Source organism: Cervus canadensis, chromosome 30, assembly GCF_019320065.1.
Source record: "Cervus canadensis isolate Bull #8, Minnesota chromosome 30, ASM1932006v1, whole genome shotgun sequence".
Taxonomy (NCBI): Eukaryota; Metazoa; Chordata; class Mammalia; order Artiodactyla; family Cervidae; genus Cervus; species Cervus canadensis.
In genome coordinates, this window is record NC_057415.1 from 31,426,010 (window position 1) to 31,450,255 (window position 24,246).

At 41.6% G+C, this 24,246-nt stretch overlaps 1 protein-coding gene across 3 annotated transcripts in view; it reads left to right on the top strand.

Annotated features, from left to right (window-relative positions):
- The first annotated feature begins 7,790 nt into the window (after nt 1–7,790).
- The window catches only part of PALM2AKAP2 (PALM2 and AKAP2 fusion), a 492,701-nt gene continuing 476,245 nt past the window's right edge, over nt 7,791–24,246 (top strand). Inside the window, exon 1 of one of the 3 annotated variants that reach the window (XM_043453115.1) lies at nt 7,791–7,990. In XM_043453115.1, coding sequence (XP_043309050.1) covers nt 7,986–7,990 — 5 coding nt within the window. In that variant the 5' untranslated portion in view covers nt 7,791–7,985. The remainder of the gene's footprint in view (nt 7,991–24,246) is intronic. The other 2 variants (XM_043453110.1, XM_043453108.1) reach the window with 2 other exon arrangements.

Here is a 24,246-nt window from a genome sequence, read left to right on the forward strand (position 1 = left end):
TCAAAGCAAGACTGAGGGATAAATATAAAACAATGTATACGCAAGCAAATTGGAAACTCCAGACAACTAGAACTTGGCCTGAGGTTCATAGACAATGGATGGACTTCATAGGTCCACAGACTACCTGATATTAAAAGCAAAATGTGGGTTTGTGTGTTTTTCATGGACTGAGAGACCACAGTTTTCATCAGATACTTCAGAAGGTTATGACCCTAAGAAAGGTTAAGAATAATTATTTATGGGCTGGACTTTATGATATTATTGTTTTATCTGTTTCCTGGTTCTAGACTAGATTTCAGATAATTAGTTATGTAATTGACTTTTAAGTTGTAAATATGTATTTGGTGTATTAACAGTACTTGGTGAGTCTAGCTTAAATGAATAAACTATTAGAGTATGTGTATTAATGGTTCCACACAGCCATAACCTGCTACTGTGTAGCTCTGCTATATATATGTCTTTGTGTGTGTGTGTGTGTAACATCCTCACTTAATCAATGAGAATAAACGAACTGATCATCTATTACCTTTATCTGTATTGATTTCCTCTCTTCAATACGATGAAGATACATATTGATGGCTGTTAAACTGAGATTTTAAAGGCAAGTTACAGTGCAATAATGATAATGATGATGATAGCTTATTACTGCATAGCTATTGTTCATTGTTTACTAAGTACCAGGCACAGTGCTAGGCAATTTATGCATATTGTGTCTAATTTTCAATCTAACCTTTAAAGATAAGTTTTATTGTTCTCATTTTATAGGGAAAGAAACCTGAGACATAATAGGTCCAAAATCACAAAGCTAGTCAATGACCAAGCTGGAGTTTTAACCAAAGTCTGTTTGACTCTAATGTCTTGTTATTTTTTCCCCCTAAAGCTAAATATAGCAAAAATGTATTTATAGCTCTTAACAAAGTCTAAGCCAGTCCTGTAAAATGAAGGTCTCATTTTTCCATTGCTTTTTAAAATTGTAATAATCAATCCACTAACTTCCAAGAAAGCTTCCAATTCATTAGCTGCCTTATGGCAGAAAATGAAGAACCAAAGAGCCTCTTGATGAAAGTGAAAGAGGAGAGTGAAAAAGTTGGCTTAAAACTCAACATTCAGAAAACTAAGATCATGGCATCTGGTCCCATAACTTCATGGCAATAGATGGGGAAACAATGGAAACAGTGAGAGACTTTATTTTTGGGGGCTCCAAAATCACTGCAGATGGTGACTGCAACCATGAAATTAAAAGACGCTTGCTCCATGGAAGAAAAGCTGTGAGCCACCTAGACAGCATATTAAAAAATAAAAAAAATAAAAAATAAATTTAAAAAAGCAGACATTACTTTGCCAACAAAGGTCCATCTAGTCAAAGCTATGGTTTTTCCAGTAGTCATATATGGATGTGAGAGCTGGACTGTAAAGAAAGCTGAGCACAGAAGAATTGATGCTTTTGAACTGTGGTGTTGGAGAGTCCCTTGAACAGCAAGGAGATCCAACCAGTCCATCCTAAAGGAAATCAGTCCTGAATATTCATAGGAAGAACTAATGGTGAAGCTGAAACTCCAATATGTTGGCCACCTGATTCGAAGAACTGACTCATTTGAAAAGATCCTGATGCTGGGAAAGATTGAGGGAGGGAGGAGAAGGGGACGGCGGAGGATGAGATGGTCGGATGGCATCATCGACTCGATGGACATGAGTTTGAGTAAGCTCCGGGAGTTGGTGATGGACAGGAAAGCCTGGTGTGCTGCATGCAGTCCATGGGGTTGTGGAGAGTCACATATGACTGAGAGACTGAACTGAACTGAATTGAACTTCCAAGAACTTAGGATGCACCTACAATTCAATTTAACCTTTATCTTAAAGTTAAGAGATGCCCATTGAAACATTTTGGGCTTCCCTTGTGGTTCAGACAGTGAAGAATTTGTCTGCAATGTGGGAGACCTGGGTTCAATCCCTGGGTTGGGAGGATCCCCTGGGGGAGGGCATGGCAACCCACTCTAGTATTCTTGCCTGGAGAATCCCCTTAGACAGAGGAGCCTGGTGGGCTATAGTCCATGGAGTCGCAAGGAATCTAACACAACTGAGTGATTAAGCACATTGAAAGATTTTAGGCAAGATGACTATATGATTAGATATGTGCTTTTGAAAGGTTGCTCTGGCTGTTCAATTGAATGGATTGGAACTAGATGTGATTGGAGGCGTGGAGGCCAAGAGGAAGCTTATTTTATCAACAGCATAAGCATAAGGATAAGAGAATGGCTTTGTGACTTTTCAGGAGGTAGCCCAGATTGATCTCGCTGACTGACTGCATACAGCAAGTCAGGATGTTAGGCATCAAAGATAAAGCCCAGGTTTCTGCAAGAACCCTTCCATCTGTGTTGTTAGCATAGGAAAATTCCATGAACAGGAGTCTGGTGGGTCCATGGAGTTGCAGAGTCAGATACGACTGACTGAGCACTAACCACATACACACAGGCAGGGTATTCAGTTCAATTCAGTCATTTAGTCATGTCCCACTCTTTGTGACCCCATGGACTGCAGCACGCCAGGCCTCCCTGTCCATCACCAACTCCTGGAGCTTACTCAAACTCATGTCCATTGAGTCGGTGATGCCATCCAACCATCTCATCCTTTGTCATCCCCTTTTCCTCTTGCCTTCAATCTTTCCCAGCATCAGGGTCTTTTCAAATGAGTCAGCTCTTTGCATCAGGTGGCCAAAGTACTGGAGTTTCAGCTTCAACATCAGTCCTTCCAATGAATGCTCAGGACTGATTTCCTTTAGGATGGACTGGTTGGATCTCCTTGATGTCTACGGGACTCTCAAGAATCTTCTCCAACACCACAGTTCAAAAGCATCAATTCTTCTGTGCTCAGCTTTCTTTATAGTCCAACTCTCACATCCATACATGACTACTGGAAAAACCATAGCCTTGACTAGATGGACCTTTGCTGACAAAGTAATGTTTCTGCTTTTTAATATGCTATCTAGGTTGGTCGTAACTTTCTTTTGATTTCATGGCTGCAATCACCATCTGCAGTGATTTTGGAGCCCAGAAAAATAAAGTCTGCCACTGTTTCCACTGTTTCCCCATCTATTTGCCATGAAGTGATGGGACCAGATGCCATGATCTTAGTTTTCTGAATGTTGAGCTTTAAGCCAACATTCCTCTTTCACTTTCATTAAGAGGTTCTTTACTTCTTCTTCACTTTCCGCCATAAGGGTGGTATCATCTGCATATCTGAGGTTATTGATATTTCTCCTGGCAATCTTGATTCCAACTTGTTCTTCCTCCAGCCCAGCGTTTCTCATGATTATGTGCTCGGTATATGTAAAATAAGCAGGGTGACAATATACAGCCTTGACGTACTCCTTTTCCTATTTGGAACCAGTCTGTTGTTCCATGTCCAGTTCTAACTGTTACTTCCTTACCTGCATACAAGTTTCTCAAGAGGCAGGTCAGGTGGTCTGGTATTCCCATCTCTTGAAGAATTTTCCACAGTTTTATTGTGATTCGCAGAGTCAAAGACTGGCATAGTCAATAAAGCAGAACTAGATGTTTTTCTGGAACTCTCTTGCTTTTTCAATGATCCAGCTGATGTTGGCAATTTGATCTCTGGTTCCTCTGCCATTTCTAAAACCAGCTTGAACATCTGGAAGTTCTTGGTTCACGTATTGCTGAAACCTAGCTTGGAGAATTTTGAGCATTATTTTACTAGCATGTGAAGCAAGTGCAATTTTGTGGTAGTCTGAGCATTCTTTGGCATTGTCTTTCTTTGGGATTAGAATGAAAACTGACCTTTTCCAGTCCTGTGGCTACTGCTGAGTTTTCCAAATTTGCTGACATATTGAGTGCAGCACTTTCACAGCATCATCTTTTAGGATTTGAAATAGATCAACTGGAATTCCATCACCTCCACTAGCTTAGTTCGTAGTGATACTTCCTAAGGCCCACTTGCCTTCACATTCCAGGATGTCTGGCTCTAGGTGAGTGATCACACCATTGTGATTATCTGGGTCATGAAGATCTTTTTTGTACAGTTCTTCTGTGTATTCTTTCCACCTCTTCTTATATTAGGAGGAGATTTACAGGTGAAAATGATGAGTGAATTTTGGACATATTAGGTGTCAGGTGTCTGTGAAGATGTTACAATGGCCTTTGAGTATTCAGTTTTAAAATTTAGGAGAGTGATGTGGGTTGGAGATTTCATTTGGAATGAGAGCACCATGTCAGTGGGTAAATAAAGCCACAGAAGTAAATGAAATGGCACAGGGAGGGCATACACAGTAAGAATTAATAAAATTGAAGATAGACCCAGCAGAGCCCCAACATTTAAGAGACAAGTAACAGGTAAGGCATAGCTAGAGTTGAAGCAGTGTGACTTCATAGAAGAGAGTGTTTCAAAGCAGAAGGGGTGACCCTTGTATTGACCCCAAAGAAATGAAAACATGTTCACATAGAGAAAGAAAGTGAAGTCGCTCAGTTGTGTCTGACTCTTTGTGACCCCATGGACCCCACCAGGCCCCTCCATCCATGGGATTTTCCAGGCAAGAGTACTGGAGAGGGTTGCCATTTCTTTAGAGACCTGTACACAAATGGGTATAGTGGTTTTTATTAGTATTTTACACAATCTAAATAGCCATCAACTGGTGAAGATAAATTGTGGTGCATCTGTAGAATGTATTACAATTTAGCAAGGATAAGGAATTACCTATACTCACAACAACACGGAGGACTCTCAAAAGCATTTGCTAAGTGAGAGAAGCCAAACACAAAAGGCTATGCATATTGATTGATTCCACTTACAGGACATTCTGGAAAAAGCGAAACCATGGAGATGAAAATCAACTCAGTGTTGCCAGGGAGGTGCGAGGAGGGGCTTGCTATCAGGGCAGTGAGAGGAACTGCCTGGGGTGATGGTAATGTTCCATATTGTGACTATGGTGGTGACTTCATGACTGTGTAATGTATCTGAACTCACAGACCTGGACACCTGAAAGACATGAGTGTAACTTATGCCTCGATAAACCCAACTTAAAGTTAAAAAAAAAACAACAACAATACAAAAAGGAGTGGTCAAAATGTCAAACCCTGATCCTAAGTCACATAGGAAGAGGACAGAGATGTACACTGCAGTCAGCCTTGGTGACTCTAGGGGGAGCAGTGTCTGTGATGAGGCAGAAGCTAAGGACAGAGGAGTTTGGCAAAGATGGCTGGTTGTCCTCCAGTACCCATTTCCCTCTTCTTTCTTGGAAATGGAGTCTCTGACTTTCAGCAATATTCGTGACTATACAGACCGAAGACTGCTCCACCCAGGCTCCCTGGAAACTGAATAAGGTCGTGTGAATGAATTCTGGCCAAAGAGATGTGAATGAAAGTGTCCTGAGGCAGTTTCTGGGAGCCTTCCTTAAAAGGAAGTTGACGTGCTTCCTTTGCCTTTTCTACTGTTTGTGCTTGAAAATGGAATGCAGGCATGATGGCTGGAGTCTAAGCAGCAAAGTATCTTGGATCATGAAATCACTTTAGGAAGGGACACCACAAATAAAAGCAACATTTTGGGGGAGGCTGGGTCTCAGCTCTTTGAGAACTGCTAAACTGATCCAAGTCTCTGAACTTAGGAGGTAGAAGAACAAATCTGTTTCCTGATTAAGCCTCTTGATTCCTCACAGATGAACTTAATTCTATAGGCTGCAGGGAGTAAGTACAAGGAAAGGATGTAGAGATGGTGAGTATGGGCAACCCTTTCAAGAGGCTTGACTACGAAGCAGAAGAGTAAACATAGGATGGTAGCTGCAGAGGGACATGGGCTGAGGAAGGGTTTTCTGATCTCCAGATTCACCCTGGATCCTCTGAATGGAAACCTGGAGAAGATCTAGGATCTCTTTCCACAAAATGTCCTGTGAATCATCACTGGGTTGACTGCGGGGCTCACTTTTTAGAGGGAGAAGAAGGGAGTGAATCTACCCAGAACACTTTGTGCGGCTTTCTTTTCAGTCTCTTGAGTGTGTAGAGCTCTTCCCCATCCTGTCTAGAGCCACCAAACAAGTTGGTGGCTGCTTAGAATGCCCTTCCCACTGTGGTTTGCATTTCCCAACCTTCCCCTTCTCAGGCCAGCCCTTTAAAAGGTGGGTTTGGGCGGGGGGTACTTCCCTTTGAGTCTCCATCAGAATATTTCTTTTAAACTGCTATAATAAGATATAATTTATATACCATAAAATTCATCCAAAATGTACATACAGTTCAATGCTTTTTAGTAAATCCAAGAGCTCTGTATCATCATAAGTTCATTTTATTATTTTTTATAATTATTTTAAAAATAATATTTGTTTTTATTTATTTATTTGACTGTGTTGGGTCTTAGTTGCAGCATGTGGGATCTACTTCCCCGACCAGGGATCAAACCCCAGGCCCCCTGCATTGGGAGCATGGAGCCTTAGCCACTGGACCACCAGGGAAGTCCCTGTTTTTTATAATTATTTTTAAATTGTTTGGCTGTGCTGCGTCTTCCTTGCTGTGTGGGCTTTTCTCTAGTTGTGGCAAGTGGGGGCTGTGTGTGGCCTTCCCATTGCAGTGGCTTCTCCTTGCAGAGCACCAGTTCTAGGGCACAGCAGGCTTCAGTAGTTGCAGCAGGTGGCTCAGTAATTGCGGTTGGGTTCCGGGGCTCCAGAGCACAAGCTCAATAGTTGTGGCTCTGAGGCTTTGTTGCTCCGCAGCATGTGGAATCTTCCCAGACCAGGGATCAAACCCATGTCTTCTGCATTGGCAGGCGGCTTCTTTTAACACTGAGCCACCAGAGAAGCCCCATAAATTAATTTTAAGACATTCATCACAACATTTTACTGCTTAATTTTTAGAGCAATATCTTCAGCCTATGATGATCTGTTTATTTATTCATTTTTCTTTCTCTGTACTTTGTCCTTCTACATTAGTCTGAGATTCACCAAGGCAGGGACTGAGATGGCTAAACTTAGGGCTGCATCCCCATCACCTAGCAGACACCTGCTCGCAGAGGGACCCGGAAGTAAGATGCAATGAGAGCTTGAAGCTTGTCTCATCCACTCTTCACTGCAGCAGGTGCAAGGCCCCTGGATGGGAGCCAGGTTCCCACTCGGGAAACCATTAGGAGTAGAGAATTCTCAGTGGGATTGTAGGGAGGGAATATATGCCCCGGGGAGGCTTATGACTCTGGGGTGGGGCCGTGGTAATTTGGGAAACCGTGTTCAGTCTATCTATTGTTTTCAAAGGACCAACTAGGGAAAGTAACTCTGGGAAATATCTTTCTGGCAGGCGAGAATACGCAGAACGTGGAGTGGTAAGAAGGGCGTGGGGTCGCCAGTGTGATGGAACACCGCATTAACGCGCCGCAGCGCAACTGGAGTTTTCCTTGGGAAACTCAAGACTGGATGGCCGCTGAGCTGGCACAATGGCGTTTCCGAACCTTGTGCCCAGTCTGTTGGGGGCAGTACTTGCTAGTTGCGGAGGCCAGGCGCTTCGTTCTCTTGCAACTTCCAAGCCGCAAGAGCTGCAACCTTGCCAATGACTCAATCGTTTCCCTGCACCCTCTGGGTTGTGCCACCCGCCGCAGCCGCACATCTCCCGCCTCCCACCGGTTCCCGGCGTCTCGGGGCAGCGCCGCCCGTCCCGGGGGAGCCGCTGGCGCACCTGGCGCCTCGGGCGCCCGGGCCCTGCGCGCTGGTGGCCACACCGCCCGGCGCCCAGCTGCTGGCTCGCTCCCTCCCCAAACACTTAAGTGGAGTGGCTTGTCTAGCGCCCAGCGAACAACATTATCCAATTGCTTCCCGTTTTATTCGCAGGCTGGGAGCTGAGAGAGCCTGAGCGTTCACTTTCAACCCTCAAGGGGAGGAGGGATTGCGGGTGGGGAGTGGGGACGCTCCCGGCTCCACCTCGCGCGCGCGGCGCGACCAGAGCGCCCGGCTCCGGCAGAGGAGAGCAGCGCCGGAGAACCCCGCAGCAGCCCGGAGCCCCGCGATGGAGTGAGTATCCCCGCGCCGCGCGCGCCTTTAGCTGCTTTCCCCTCCGCATGTTGCTATGGCGACCGAGGCAGCCGGCTGATCCCGGCTTGGGTCCCGGTCCAGGATGGGTGTTTAATTTCAGCCCCGTGTGTACGCCTGGCGTTTCTATAGCAGCAGCCGGGGAGGCAGGAGCCAAGGGATGGGAGACCTGGGATGCGTGGTTTTGGCCGCTGCCCCTTGGCCAGCAGGGCCTCGGGAGGGGACGATGTTGCTGAAGAGGGAGGCACGTTCTAGGTTTTCCAGTCCCTGCCCCAAGCTTCCGCCACTCAGGGAGTTGGCCGCAATAGCCATTACTTCCGATTCCTAACCTTGTCAGCATTATTGGACTGCAGTTAAAAAAAAAGGAGTGTGTGTGTGTGTGGGGGGGGGGTCACTGCGGATCAGAAGCAAATGTAGTTTGATATGAAGCGTGTAATGGAAGCATGATGAGTTAGTGGGGAATATGAGCCAGGGCTGCAGTGCCCCGGCTACTGGAAACCATGAGGACCCCCAAATAATTGATTTGTTCCTGGAGTAATTGAGAAAGGAGACAGAACCGTAGGACCAGCAGCTGAGGGTTGAATTACAACGTTTGGCACCGTGGGCACCGCATGGGAGGCATGGGGAAGAGGGCATGAAGGCAAGAGGGGCGTTAACCAGCAAAGACACAATGAAGGTCTTGGGTGGAGGTGCGGACTGGGATTCCTCTCTCCTCTCGCTTGGCATCCCTGCGTTGCTTTTTGGTCACTCTTCCAGGCTGCTGCCGCAGCAGAGCCACTCTGACAGGCGACAGGCTCCAAGAAAGAGTCGTTCTGGGAGCCAGCTATTAGATACCGATCAAGTCCTCCTCCCCTTTTCTTCCCACGGATACTCCCTGACATTGACGCTGTATGAAATCATATTTCAGCCCGGAGATAATGTCCTGTTTTCAGGTACTAGGACTAAACCCTAGATGCAGCTTGTGTGTTCCCTGCCCCCACCCCCTTCATATCTGATTGTGTAGATGCAATTTAATCCTCACCAACAAGGCTGCTAAAGCAGAAGTGAGGGATGGTGTGGCATTTTAGCAATGAGGAGTTGTGGATTTCAGCCTCTGCCTTGGCTGGTCCTTGTGCTGGTGATTTCCTACACCAGTAATTTGATATCTCTGAGCCTCAGTTTCCCTGTTTATACAACAGAGGTAAAGATGTTCCTTACTCATTTTGAAGTATTGAGAGGATCAGATAATGTTTCTTTCTCTTCTAAAGTGCTCTGTCAATTGTAAGGTATATGCAGATTTAAGGAGCTATTGATCAAGGCTCTGGAATCAGTTTGCAGGGTTTGAGTCCTTTTACACTTTGCTGCCACGACATTAGTCTCTCTGAGCCTCATTTCTGGAAACAAATGGTAATAATAGCAACACTTTTAGTGATTTTTGTGAAGATTAAGCCAGTTGATGCATACCAAGTTTTTCTTAGAACAGAACCTAGCACAAACTAAACTCAATAAATAGCATCAATTACCAGTGTTATTATTACTACTATGGTCTCCAGTATTTTCCACTGACACTTGATGGAGTCTCAGGTTGGCATCTGGCTTTTTTTTCAGACAATTGCTAAAGAAACACAGTGTCCCAAGGGCAACTGAGAGTGGCACAGTTTTAAGATACCATTGTAGATGCAGACAACCAGAAGACACAGCAGGCTTGGGGATACGGAACAGAAACTGGCCACCTTGCCTGTGGCCCCTCTCCATTCCCATCCTCATTGCTGTTTTCTGACCCAGAGGTTGTCTGTTTTAAGAGACTGAATGTAGGTCTAGTTATTTGCTAGGGGAGTAATTTTCATCTTTGCGATTTCACATTAACGCTCTAATGTATAGAACATTATCTGCCAGGCTTAGAGGGTGAGAGTTTAGTAACTGTGTATAGGATTTGTCCATTTACCTCTTCAGACCTTCCCTCTATTTCCTCTCCATCCCCCGCTAAGCTTTGTTCCAGGTGTGCCTGTTTCCCACCTGGAACTCCTTGAAAACAAAGGGTTTTCTCATTATACCCTTCTGCTCCCTCCGTGGGATCCCAACTGGGGCCTCATCCAGCCCCCTTCTCCCCATGGGCCTGGCCCTGGATTTCCCCTTCCCCTGTGATGTTCCAAAGCCCTCCTCACCTCCCAGTTAACCTCGAGCATTTCCAACTGTTTATCTGTTCTTTGCCTCACTCCCTCTGCGTCATTAGTATGATTTGCTTTTTAACTCTTTACTTCCCCTTTCAGAATACCACGGTTTTTTTTTTTTGTCCTACCTTGAAATCTCCCACCTGCACTTCCTGTCCTTCCCCTCAATCTAAACCATCTCCAAAGCTCATCCTAGATAGGACAGTTTGCCTTAAATGTGGGTGAGATAGGGACTCAATTCTCCTTACTTACTATATCCAACTCAGGTTTATGGAAAAAATATAATAAAAGAGGGAATGAAATTCACTTCCTTCTTTTATTTTTTCATTTAACCAACAAGTATTTGTGGAGGTTAGCACTGGTCAATGAAATAGTCATGATTCTTATCACCTGGAGTTCATTGTCTAATGAAGGGATAGATGTTACACCAGTAAACACAAATGAATCTATGTTGTTGTTCAGTCACTGGGGTCTGGTTCTTTGCAACCCTATGAACTGTAGCACTCCAGGCTTCTCTGTCCATCACAAACTCCCAGAGCCTGCTCAGACTCATGTCCATAGAGTCGGTGATGCCATCCAACCATCTCATCCTCTGCTGTCCCCTTCATTCTTTCAATCTGCTGTCCTCCTGCCTTCAATCTTTACCAGCATCAGAGTCTTTTCTAATGAGTCAGCTCTTCACATCAGGTGGCCAAAGTATTGGAGCTTCAGCATCAGTCCTTCCAATGAATTTTCAGGGTTGATTTCCTTTAGGATTGACTGGTAAAGTACAATAAATGCCATGGAGGAAAAAACACAGAGAAAATGACAGGAAGGGGATATAGGTTAGAATAGGGGGTCAGCAAAGCCCCGCTGAGGAACTGAAATGTAATGTGACATCTAAAGGAGAATCTAATGTAGGAATTGGCTGGTTAAAGAATAGATGGGAGAAGCACTCTGGGTTGAGAAAACAGCATGTGCTAAGGCCCTGAGACAGGAGAGACCTCAGCAAGTTGGAAGAACTGGAGGAAGGATCCTATGGCTGGAGTTTTGCAGTGAGGGGATGATGGTTCAGAGATGGTTATGTGCGTGGAGCCACCAAAGAACTTTCGGCACCTTTCCTTCTGAAGATGACCAACAAGGACCTACTGTATAGCACAGGGAGCTCTATTCAGTGTTATGTGGCATCCTGGATGAGAGGGGACTTGGGGGAGAATGGATACATGTGTATGTATGGCTGAGTTCCTTTTGCGGTCCACCTGAAACTATCACAACATTGTTAATCCAGTTCTATTCCAATATACAATAAAAAGTTTAAAAAATGAATGTGTCATAGCCAAGTATGAGAATGCTTTAAATGTCTGCAACTGGAGAAGAGATCATCAGTTTTACAAGCCAGACTGTTTTTGGTTTTTTTTTAATAGTTCATTCCCTTTTATTACTGAGTAGTATTCCATTGTATGGATACACCCATCATGATACACCCATTCATCTGCTAAAAGATATTGGGTTGTTTTCAGACAGGGACTGTTACAAACAAAACTGCTCTAAGCAATTGTATACAAGTCTTTGTGTGGACACATGCTTTCTTTTCTCTTGGGTAAATAGCTAGCTGTGGACTGACTGGACCACATAGTAAGTGTCCATTTAACTTTATAAGAAACCATCAAGCTCTTTTCCAAAACGTTGTAGCATTTTACTTCCCACCAGCAGCATGTGAGAGTTTCAGGTCCCTCACATCACCAACACTTGGTGTGGTCAATCTTTTTCATTTTAGCCACTCTAAAAGGTGTGTAATAATACTTCTTTGTGGTTTTAATTTGCATTTCCTAATGACCAATGATGTTGAGCATCTTTTCATGTGCTTATTACTCATTTGCATATCTTATTCAGTGAGATGTCTACTTAAATCTTTCGTCTATTTTTAATTGGTTTGTCTTATTATTATTGAAAGTTCTTTGTATGTTATAGACACAAATCCTTTATAAGATATATTATTTGCACTTATTTTCTCTGTCTGTGACTTGCTTTTTTTTTTTTCTATTTATTTTTATTAGTTGGAGGCTAATTACTTTACAATATTGTAGGGGTTTTTGCCATACATTGACATGAATCAGCCATGGATTTACATGTGTTCCCCATCCCGATCCCCCCTCCCACCTCCCTCCCCATCCCATCCCTCTGGGTCTTCCCAGTGCACCAACCCTGAGCACTTGTGTCATGCATCCAACCTGGGCTGGTGGTCTGTTTCACCCTTGATAATATACATGTTTCAATGCTGTTCTCTCAGATCATCCCACCCTCGCCTTCTCCCACAGAGTCCCAAAGTCTGTTCTGTACATCTGTGTCTCTTTTTCTGTTTTGCATATAGGGTTATCGTTACCATCTTTTTAAATTCCATATATATGCATTAGTATACTGTATTGGTGTTTATCTTTCTGGCTTACTTCACTCTGTATAATAGGCTCCGGTTTTATCCATCTCATTAGAATTGATTCAAATGAATTCTTTTTAATGGCTGAGTAATATTCCATTGTGTATATGTACCATAGCTTCCTTATCCATTTGTCTGCTGATGGGCATCTAGGTTGCTTCCATGTCCTGGCAATTATAAACAGTGCTGCAATGAACATTGGGGTGCGTGTGTCTCTTTCAGATCTAGTTTCCTCAGTGTATATGCCCAGGAGTGGGATTGCTGGGTCATATAAAAGCCAGACTGTTATGTGCCCATAGCTGATCATTTTGAATAAGCCAAGGTCACTATTTAAAATGACACTGAGTTAAAATAAAAGCAAAATCATTTATTCATGAGATGATTGGTTTTAATAAAACAAGAGCATCCTAGTTAAAATGAGGGAAAAAAAATCTCCATCACAAGCCGAGAGGGTCCTAGATGATTGTAGTTGGCTAGGTAATTGTAGTTGGCTGCCCTCCTTGTTCGGTCAGCTGAAAGATAAGGGTATTTGTGGGCATGAACTGTAGTACATGCAGTTACTAATTTGATTCCACACCTAAAGGTTGTGCCAGGCACTTCTCTAGAATAGTCTGGGAGCCAAAAGGCAAAGAGAACGGAGCATAGAAACTCTTTATATTGCTAGAGTATGTCCAGTTTAGACTTGATAGGTTCTTTACTCAGCAGCTGAGGAAGTGAGAGACCATCACCTATTATTTACCATTTGTTGCAGTTATATTGTGAGTTTTACCTTTTCAAAGTTGTGAACATTTGCAGTTTTGGAACTGTAAATATAATTCTCACAGTTCATTTAATTGAGTTTTCTTTATGTATGAATCTCTGTTCTAAGCGCTGAGATTACAACAGTGAACAAAGCTGAACCAGATCATCTCCTCACGGAGCTTCTATTTAATAGTGGAGAACATGTATATAAATGTTAATGTCAGGAAGTGATGAATGTTAAAAGTAAAACCCAGTAGGAGATTGGAGGCTGATTAGAGCAGGTTACTTTTTTTTTTTAATTGAAGTATAGTTGATTTACACTGTTGAATTAATTTCTGCTGTATAGCAAAATGACTCAGTTATACATATATATATACACCTTCTTTTTTATATTCTTTCCCATTATGATTTATCACAGGATATTGAATATTGTTCCCTGTGCTATACAGTAGGACCTTGTTGTTTATCCATTCTATATATAATAGCTTGCATCTGCTAATCCCAAACTCCCAATCTGTTCCTTCCCACCCCCAAGGGAGGGTTACTTTTGTCAGAGGAGTAAGGAAACAGGTTTCTGAGTTGGTGAGTTTGAATAGAGACTTGAACAAAGTGAGAGGTTGACCCATTGTAGAAGGAGAGAAGTTGCAAAGGTCCTGAGGCAGAACCACGCTTTGTGGGCTTCGTTTTCATCTTGGATCTAAACGGAGTCCAGATCACCATCAGCCCTTTGACCAATGGCCTCCTCTTTCCTGAGCATTTTGTGTTGATTAAGTGTTCAGTGGGAAGGTTTTATTTTCTAGGAGGGCCCAAGGGTGTTATATTCTGAAAGTCTTTCTGTGGCTTTTATGAACAAACAAATTGAATGCATAAAATTATGCAATCACATTCCTCCCCCCACCCCCCATAATTCTATACGATTTTTCCATTGTATTTCTGGCCTTGACTGTTACTCTGAAGCCTGAGGCTAGTCTGTTTAATTCCTCTGGCAATTTCATATTTATTGCCTTGATGCTGATAGAAATATTTTTAAACATCAAAGTTTAGCAACTTTTTTGGTGATATTTCTCACTATAAGTCACTGTGTAGTTTTTCTTGGAAAATGGTATGTTCCTTTGATCTGAAGATCCATATTTTCCTTTATTTTTTTGTAGAGGGATTTTCTTCTTAGCCTTCAATTAAAAAATTTATTCTCTTATCTGCTACAGGGTGCATCTATTACTCACTCCCTGCCATCATAACTATTTTGAATTGCTTTCATTTTTATCCCCCTGACTTTCCCATGAGTTCTTGTGACATTTTAAAATCTATCCCCTAGGTAACTGGTTTTTAGAAGTATTTGTTTAGTCCTTACTCATTCTAGTGTAGCTTTCACTTCTTTAATGGTTTTGTTGTTTTCTTCATTTTCTGGCACTGCCAGTTCATTTTGCGCTTATTTTTTTTTTTTAAGCGTTTATACTTGGCTTAATTTCTTTGAATGTGTGGAGAAGAGTTTATCTGAAAATTCCATCTATTTCTTGTGTAATTTTCTGAAATAAATTTGCCTGCCTTTTGCTTGTAAATCTTTCCTTTCCTTTTTAAAAAAAAAGTAATAGTTAAGTATATAGAATCTATGCACATTGATAAATTTTTATTTATTACTCATTGCCAAATGCAGGTAATTCTAGCCAAAACTGCTATTTGTCCAAGAATAAGTGACAAGGATAAGGGCAGTGTTTGGGGGAACACAATGACTTTAGATGAGATGTTTTGTCTCATAAACATTTCTTACAACTCTACAATGTTTTCTGCTCTAAAAATACCTTGCAGTGAGTGAGCAGATCACTCACACAGGTCACACATCTCAGCTTACTTTGTGTGTGTGTGTGGGTTGGGGTGGGGAGACAGACAGCTACGTGGTGCTTATTTATCCTTGCGTAATTGACTCTGTTTAGCATACCAAACAAAGGGGAGGGGGCAAGTCATCTTCAAAGGTAATTGTTATTTTCTTTCTTACATCTCTTGCCTCCAGACTAGTTCTCCGTGTTTAAAGTTTTCAAGCTTTCACAGATAATGAAGATAAAGGGCTCAGTGTCACTTCCTGCACCACTCCGGTGTAGAACCATTCCCTCCACATAGATGTTCCCCATGTCACCGTGACCTGTCCACATCACCCCCCACCATTCCAACACTGGGCCTTTCTGGACTGTCTCCTTACTTACAGAGAAATTTGAAAACCTTCTGAGATGTACAGAGGTAGAGATCACCCTTTAAGGCAGTCCGTTGATTTAATAAAAATTATCCTCTTTTTGAGACTCAGACTTAGAAAATGAACTTACGGTTGCCAGGGGGAAGGGATAGTTAGGGACACATGGCTATATTTAAAATAGATAACCTAAAAAAATAAAAAATAAAATAAAATAAAATAACCAACAAAAACCTATTGTATAGAATATGGAACTCCATTCAACTCCACCACTTATGTGGTGGCCTAGATGGAAGAGAGATTTGGGAGAGAATGGATACATGTATATGTTTGGCTGAGTCCCTTCGTTGTTCACCTGAAGCTATTACAACATTGTTAATCTGCTATATGCCAATAAAAAATAAAAAACTTTTAAAAATTGTCTCTTTTTGGCAGAGAATTCTTATAATCTGTGATTTGAGAATCCTAGCTCTTTGCTAGCTTCATAGTAGATCAATTTTTATTTATGATTTTTCATTCTTTTAGGTCCTTTCAGCAGGTTTCCTGCAGATAGAAAACTTGCCTTTACCATATCTTTGAATGAATCAATGAATCTTGTGTTCCTATGAAAATAATATTGGAAACTACCAAATGTCATTGATATTAGAAAATCATACATATATTTTTCTAATGAATTCTTAGGAATGTTTATGTCATAGTAGGTTCGTGAATGATATTATAGATACTTTGCAGTGGAAGAGCTTTGGAAAGGGTATACATGGTGGATATTCTTCATCTCACCCATCACATCTACTCTCCCCTCTTCCCACACTGATTTGTGCCCTTGGAGGCTGGCCTCTGTGGTTTGCATCAGTTAGGCTCTCCTGCCCTTTGGTTTCCTATTGGGTTGGATCAAGGGGAGACATGAGCAGGGTAGAAGGAGAGTGAGGTCAGAGCATTTATTGCATCATCTCCTTTCTTGTAAGGAAGTGGGTTGGCAGTAGCTGCTTTTCTTTTCTGAAGGCCACAGCCCCTGCCTGCAGCCTGTCCTACATCTGTAGCTCTAGTTCTCTTCCAGTTCTGACACCCCGCCCCCTCCCTGGCTTCCCTACTTTCTTAGCCTTTGGTGCTTCACCATCCCTGTTGGTTTTTCTTCACTCTGACCATGTCTCTGTAAAGCAGGCTCTTTATTAAGCTCATTTCAGTTATTCAGTTTGAGTGTGCCATCTATTTTCAGCTGGGATTCTAACTCTCAAAGGATTAAAGTATTTAAAGTCTTACCAAAACATACTTCACATTTCCGGGACAGACCTTGACAGTTTTTGTTTATCCACACATTCTGGTCATTGGCGCGCGAGGCCCCAAAATATGGCACAAGTGTTGACAGTTATTATGAGTTTACCATGAACTTACTAAGGAGGAGCTTCAGTTCCACAAGGTACCAAAGTGTGTGTTTGCTTCACATTGAAAAATGTCATTTTTCTGATTACTTATAATAAAAATTCCCCTAATTTGACTCCTCAGAGGAAGACTAATCTCAGTTATGGAGAGGTTGGATTAGAATTTTATTCTATTTAAAGAAGTGAAATTTTCTTCTCATTAGAGGAGGGAACCTTACTAGTCAAAATTCTGTTTTTTTGGTTTTTTTTGTGCACAGAACTTCATTGTATTTCACCCACTGTTTAAACACAAGTGATAATTTAACTAATCAATAGTATGTAAGTGAATGCTTCCTAAACTGCTGCCAAATCAATAAAATCTGTGCCATCTTGTTTGCTCTTCTTCTTCACAGAGAGTTATCTCAAGAGCATAAAATATATCTAATCAGAACGTATATCTTACAAGTTCTGAATGTTGTTGTTGTTTAGTTGCTCAGTTGTTTCAGATTCTTTGCGACCCCATGGACTGCAGCAGGCCAGGTTTCCCTGTCCTTCACTATCGCCTCCTGCCCTCAGTCTTTCCCAGCATCAGCATCTTTTCCAGTGAGTCAGCTCTTTGCATCAGTGGCCAAAGTATTGGAGCTTCAGCTTTAACTTCAGTCCTTTCAATGAATTTTCGGGGTTGATTTCCTTTAGGATTGACTGGTTTGATCTCCTTGCTGTCCAAGGGACTCCCAAGAATCTTCTCCAGCACCACAGTTTGAAAGCATCAGTTCTTTGGTGTTCAGCCTTTTTTATTGCCCGGCTCTCACATCCATACATGACTACTGGAAAACCATAGCCTTGACTATACAGACCTTTGTTGATGAAGTAATGTCTTTTTTTTTTTTTTTTTAACATGCTGCCTGGGTTTGTCATAGCTTTCCTTCCAAGGAGCAAGCGTCATGGCTTCAGTCACTGTCTACAGTGATTTTGGAGCCCAAGAAAATAAAATCTGTCACTGCTTTCACTTTTTCCCCATCTATTTGCCCTGAAGTGATGGGACTGGATTTTGTGATCTTAGTTTTTTGAATGTTGTTTTAAGCCAGTTTTTTCACTCTCCTCTTTCACTCTCATCAAGAGGCTCTTTAGTTCCTTTTCACTTTCTGCCATTAGAGTGGTATCATCTGCATCTGATATATTTTACAAGTTCTGAATGAATGGGCTCTAAATTAAAGATATTATATGCCATCTAGTTTTATAAGTATTTCATACTCAGAAAGTATGGTTTTTAGACTGCTTATCATCTTTCTTTGAGTACCACCTTCTCTGTCAATTATGTTCATTTATTCATTCGTTCAACTCATAATTGTTAAATATCTACTTGGTGCTAAGTATTGTTCTAGGTCCCTGTGATACAAATATGAATTTGACGTAGTTCCTGCCTTCACGGAGGCCACACTCTATGAGGAACAAGTATAACTGGCTACATAATTTTAATAAAGTGTGCTAAGTGTTGTACTAGGGGAAAGTTTCAAGAAATATTGTCTGAAGCATGTAACAAGGGGACAGGAGTCTAAATGAATCTTAGGCATTCAGAGATCCTACATGGGGCCAAAATCCAAGCCTGATTCTTAGCCCCTTACATTAAGTTAGCATTAAAAAAAAAGGGGGGGGGAAAAAACTTTTTTAATGTCTGAACTAGTCATCTTACAACTGCTTAAGTCATTTTCTAAAAAAATTAGCCAAGCTAATTGCAGTATTAAAGCTAGATTGAATAATTGATAGTCTTCAAATATAAAACATTTGTTCTCACTAAGGAGCCTATGGCTGAGGCCCCCTCCACAACCACTACAGTATAGTGGTAAACGTCTGCCCCCTGGAGGAATCAGAAACTCAGTTTTTTTTCAGATAATAGTGCCAATAGGGTTCACTAAGGAAGTAAAGCAAAACAAAGAACAGAAAGCAAAGAAAACAGAACAAACAGACAAAAACACATGAAGATGTATTTGCTGGGTACTGCTAAACCTTTTTGGATACTTTACTTCTTTTAGCTGTCTTTGTTGAAATCATGTCCAAAGCCTCTCACTTCTGAAGAGCATTAAGATTTGCTACACTGTAGCTATGAGTCTTCCAGGGAAGAACTAAAGAAGTTGGTTTAGAAACAATTTAAAAGTTCTCCAACTTTCCAATGCTTTCCTTACCTTATTTTCCAAGACAGAGGTCTCCAGCATTTAGAGCTGATGACACCAACGATAAAAGTTTATTTCCTCAGAGACTCACACTGTAAGTTTCAATGAATCCCCTGGGAGTAGTGTTAAAGGGCAGTTCCTGATTCTGTGGATCTGGGGTGGGACTGGAGAGTCTACATTCCCAACAAGCTTCCTAGGAGATGATAATGATGCTGCTGCTCTGGAGACAATACTGTGAATGGCAATGCCTACAACACAAAGACACAGCGTAGGGCTCTATATAATGCAAGAAGTGAGAATCTCGTCCTTTTACACGTCCTCCCCACCAACAACCCTCCTGGTAGAAGATTGCTGCCATGAACGGAGTTCAGCAGTCTACAGAGCAGAAACTAGGCTCTTCATTTTAGTTGGCATAACTTGGCAGTTCCATGTGGATAAAGCCTTTATTTTCTAGAAAGTTAGGGCAGGATGGGGGTTGTGGAAAAAAAAGTGTTTAGGGGGTAAACATGAATTTTATCTATTTTTAAAAATATGAATTAAAAAAGTGTGGGGGTCATAAATAATTTAAAATCTAAAAGAATTTTCTTTGGCCAGTTCCTTAATATTTAAAAAATAACTAGTGAATCTAATTACCTCTAAGTATTTGCAGATCAGTAAAATCTTGGTGTAAATGTCAAGTTATGATTCTATAAATATAATAGTCATGTTAATATGAATATGAAATGTTCAGGGCAAGAAGCTTGTGGTATTATATTTTTTGAACAAGATGGACAAACTTAGGGATCCTTACTGTTGAAAGCCAGGAAAGAGTGATTGATTTCATAAAGAATAATTTAAACATGTTATTATGTTGACTTTTTATGTGAGATGAGAATTATCCCGCAAATTCCTTCCTTGTTATGGGAGTTAAATACTCTGGGAACAATACATGTTTGAGAATTAAACTGTACAGAATAAAGTTTAGTTATGGATTCTTGATTGCTTAATAAAATGATGGCTCTCCAAACCTAATTACATTTGCGTGAATTGAACACATTTCTTAAGGGCTCTCGATTTGTCTTCCACCAGCCTGTGTCAGCTATGCCATGTGCCTTCCTGTTAGCGTCACTCCAGGTCTCGAAATTAGAAGCTTTATATTATATTATGGTGATGTGCGTACGGCATCAGTGCAAGAAAAGTAGGAGTGTCATGCCCTGCAGAAACAAAGATTTGGAGGGCGCGCGCGTGTGTGTGTAAAACTCTCTTTTTAAGGCCTCCTTCTAAAAGGAGTATCTGTGTCTTATTTTGATACTTTCCCATTTCCCCCATGCATTACCTTGGGAATGATAAAAGGATTCCTAAGGCCAAAATCCTGAGGCTGATGGAAAAGCTTTGGCCCTTGTCTCCCGCTGTCCAAATTTGCCTGCTTCAGGGGATTGGTCCTCCTTGGGGTTATAGGCTGGCATCTGGCATGCCTCAGCCAGGAGACAGGGCTGGCTGCCTGTGTACACGCTGGGCTCTGGCCGGGGTAGGGAGGTTAAGGAGAAAGGGTGGGCGAGGACGTGGGGAGGGACTCAGACATTGTGATGCAGAAACACAGAGTGAAATACACAGGATCCTTGGTGCCTGTTGGTTTTTTCAGTAAGGAAAGCTGTTTGGGTGGTCTGCGGAGGAGGCCACTGGAAGCTGGTCCCTCCCACTGCCTGGCTGATATTGATAACCTCTGATTTTCTTTCTTGTTTCTCTCTGTCTCTGTGCATCTCAGCTTTGCTTGTCTCTGGATGGGATGAAAATCAAATGGGTCCTTCATGTAGTGCCCTGAAACGGTGGGGAAGCTGTTGGTTCATCCTGATCTCTCCCAGTGAGGGGGACTCTGTCTAACTGGGAAGTTCCCTTGACACTGAGCTATGCCAGCCTGGGGAATAAGTCAATGCAGACAAAATGAATTGTCTTCCCTTTTGTTTGGTTATTTTTCTTTCACTGTGTTATTGAAGTTTCTTAAGTAGACCCTTGAGCTCACCCAGAGCTATTTTTGTTCATGGATAGTTGTCTAATTGCTGATCTTTTTGGGAGACAGAGGCTCAGGTCTTCCATGTCATCATCTTGGTGATGTCACCCTGGAACCTAATTTAGCTCTGATCCATTTCCAAAGTACACAACAGTCTCCTATCATGTCTAAAGCTGTATCCCTAGACCCTGACATTCTAAGATGCAGGTACCATGTAGCTATCAAGATAGCTAGGGGCCTATCTTGATACTCTCAAAGCTCAGGTTGTCACTGCTTTTGATTCACAGAATAGAAGATCTGTAGGGTAGATTAGCATAAACCAGAGGTCAGAGGTAGTGTCATTGCCTGAAGTTTGCCTATATTGGAGTGGAAGTTTGGGCTTGCAGTTGATAAAGAAAACTCACCTATACTTAGGTATTAAGCTTATGAATAGATTTACATTTGAAGTCTCTTCCACCATTAAATATTTCATATGTGGTACTTCATAGGTTCCCTTTATCAAATTCAGGATGTTATTTTTTTTCTCTACCCTCCTCCAGTCTGTGACAGTTTCTCAGACTTTTTCTGTTTTTTTATTACTACAACAGTTTCAAGGAGTACTGGTCAGGTATTTTATAGAATTGTCCTCCATCTGGGTTTGTCCCATGTTTTTCTCATGGTTGGAATCGGGCTATGGCTTTTTGGAGGAGGACCACAGAGGGGAAGTGCCAATCTCATCACATCATCTCAGGGGTATGAACAATCCATGTGACTCATCACGTTGATGATGTTAACCTTGGTCATGTGGCTGGGGCAGTGTTTGCCAAGTTTCTTCTTGGTAAAGTTACTTTCCCACCTTTTCCAGGGTGTGTCCCACCTCCTTGAGGGTAACTGGATATTGGAATTCTTCTATAGGGAGATTTATTGTTTCCGCACCATTTATTTGCTTATTCAATCATTTATACATATCAGCACAGGCTCATGGATATTTATTTTATATTTTAGGTTATTATTACCCAATGCTACGTTATTATTTTGTTAAATTTTTTCTGTTTTTGTCATAGGAATCTTTTTTAGGTTGACTGTGATGTACCTAAATGTCATCTTCTTGATGTTTCTCCTATAGGGTTTTGGACTTTCAGCATATATACTTTTCCCATTCATTCTTTATCCTTTCCTTTTAGGACCACAATTATTCATATTTTAGAGTGCTTGGTATTGTCCCACAAGTCATTGAGGCAATGGTTTTCTAAATGTTTTTCCTTGTATCATGCTTCTATTTTGATAATTTCTCTTGATCCATTTTCACATTCAGTTTTTTTTTCCTTGCATTGTCCAATTTGCTGTTAATCACATCCAATGAATTTTTTAATTTAAGTATTTTGTTTTTCAGTTCCAGGATTTCTTTTTGGTGCTTTGTTAATCTCCATATCTCTGTGAATTTTCTTATCTTTTCACCAGTTATATCCACATTTTCCTGTAGATCCTCTGACTTATTTACATAGTTATTTTAAACTCCCTATCTTCTAATTCCAGTATCTGGGTCTTCTGTGGGCCTGTTTCAGTTGACAGTTTTCTTCCTTTTTGACTGGGTCACATAGTCTTCACTCTCATTGTGCCTGTAGACGTTTTTGAAATGATGATGGGGGACTCCCATGTTAAGTGGTATCTGCCTAGCACCTCCTAAGGCAATCTGTTCTGCAAAATGTCTTACTAAAGTATCCAGAAGATACTAAAAAGATAAAAAGAAAATTTCAACACCCCAGGTTGAGACAAATGACCTTTTGTCACCCTCTGGAAGGAATTTCTATGAACTTTGAAGTCAACAGAATTGGGAAGAGGACAGAATTCAGTGTCCTACCCTTTGCCTCTGGAAAAGGGAGTAGCCTCACATCCCAAGAACAAGGTCAAGAGAGTTCTCCCCATCCCTTACTCTCTGCTCAGTTGACCATACAGCCAGAAAATCAGGCAACTTTTTTTCATTTTAAGACATATATTAAATGACTGCTATGCCCAGAAAACAGGGAAGAAAACAGAGGAATTATTGTTTGTCCACTGTAATCTTGGATAGTAGCTAATGAGAAAAGTACTGCAAGACAAAGAGGTGATAATTGGTTGAACGTTGGTAGCTTTGTTAAAATAGGGACTATAGGAGACAAGAGTAGACTTAGGTGACAGATGATGAGTTCAGTTTTGCACTTGCTGAGTTTGAGGCTCCTGTGGTGTTTTATTAAGATCATTAAGATGTGAGGCACTTTTAGATTTAATTATAATCATTAAGACTTTTCAAATAGATCCAAGGGAATAACCGGGATAAACTTGGCCATGTGATTGGACTTTAAGTCAGAAGTGATATGGGCCTGGAAAGCATGTAGTAGTTGAAGTCAAGGATATGGATGAAAGAAGAGCAAAGGGCCCTGGACAAACCCCCACGGGGCACCAACATTTTAAGTTCAGACAAAGGACAAGGAACACGCCCAGGAGACCCAGAGGAGTGAAGGGAAAATGTCATGCAAAAAGTGATATCTCAGAGTCCAAGGAAGTAAAGTGCTTCAAGAAAGAGGACATGGTTCACAATGTCAAATGTTTCATATTATACAAGTCATAAGTATGTAAACTGAACGTATGTATTAAGTAAGATTAAGTAAGATGAGTGCCGAGACTTGATTGCTGGAATTGAGTACTCGTTATACACTGATTATTTTTGGCAAAGAAATTTCAGAGGAATGATGGGGGTAGAAATGAGATTCCCATGGGTTGAATGAATGAAAGGGGCAAAGTAAGGGTCACAAAAATCTTTCTAGAAATTTGACTTTGAAAGTAAAGCTAACAGACAGTAGCTAGAAGATTGTGTGTGTCTATGTGTGTGTTAGTAGCTCAGTCATGTCTGACTCTGTTGCATTGCATGGACTGTAGCCTGCCGGGCTCTCTGTTCCATGCGAACTCTCCAGCCGAATTACTGGAGTGGATAGCCATTCCCTTCTTGCAAGGGATTTCCAACCCGGGGAACAAATTTGGGTCTTTCTGCGTTGCAGGTGGACTCTTTACCATCTGAACCACTAGGGAAGCCTCAGCTAGAAGGTTTGTAGGATCATAAGAGAATTCTGTTTCTTCATGAGGAAGACTTGAATACATTTATTCTCAATGAGAAGAAAGAAGTGAGATTCAATATTGAAGAGAGAATGATTTATAGAGTGGAACCTAGAGAGGAACAGGTAAATTTATTGGCAAATCACTTACATATGTGGCTCCAGGAC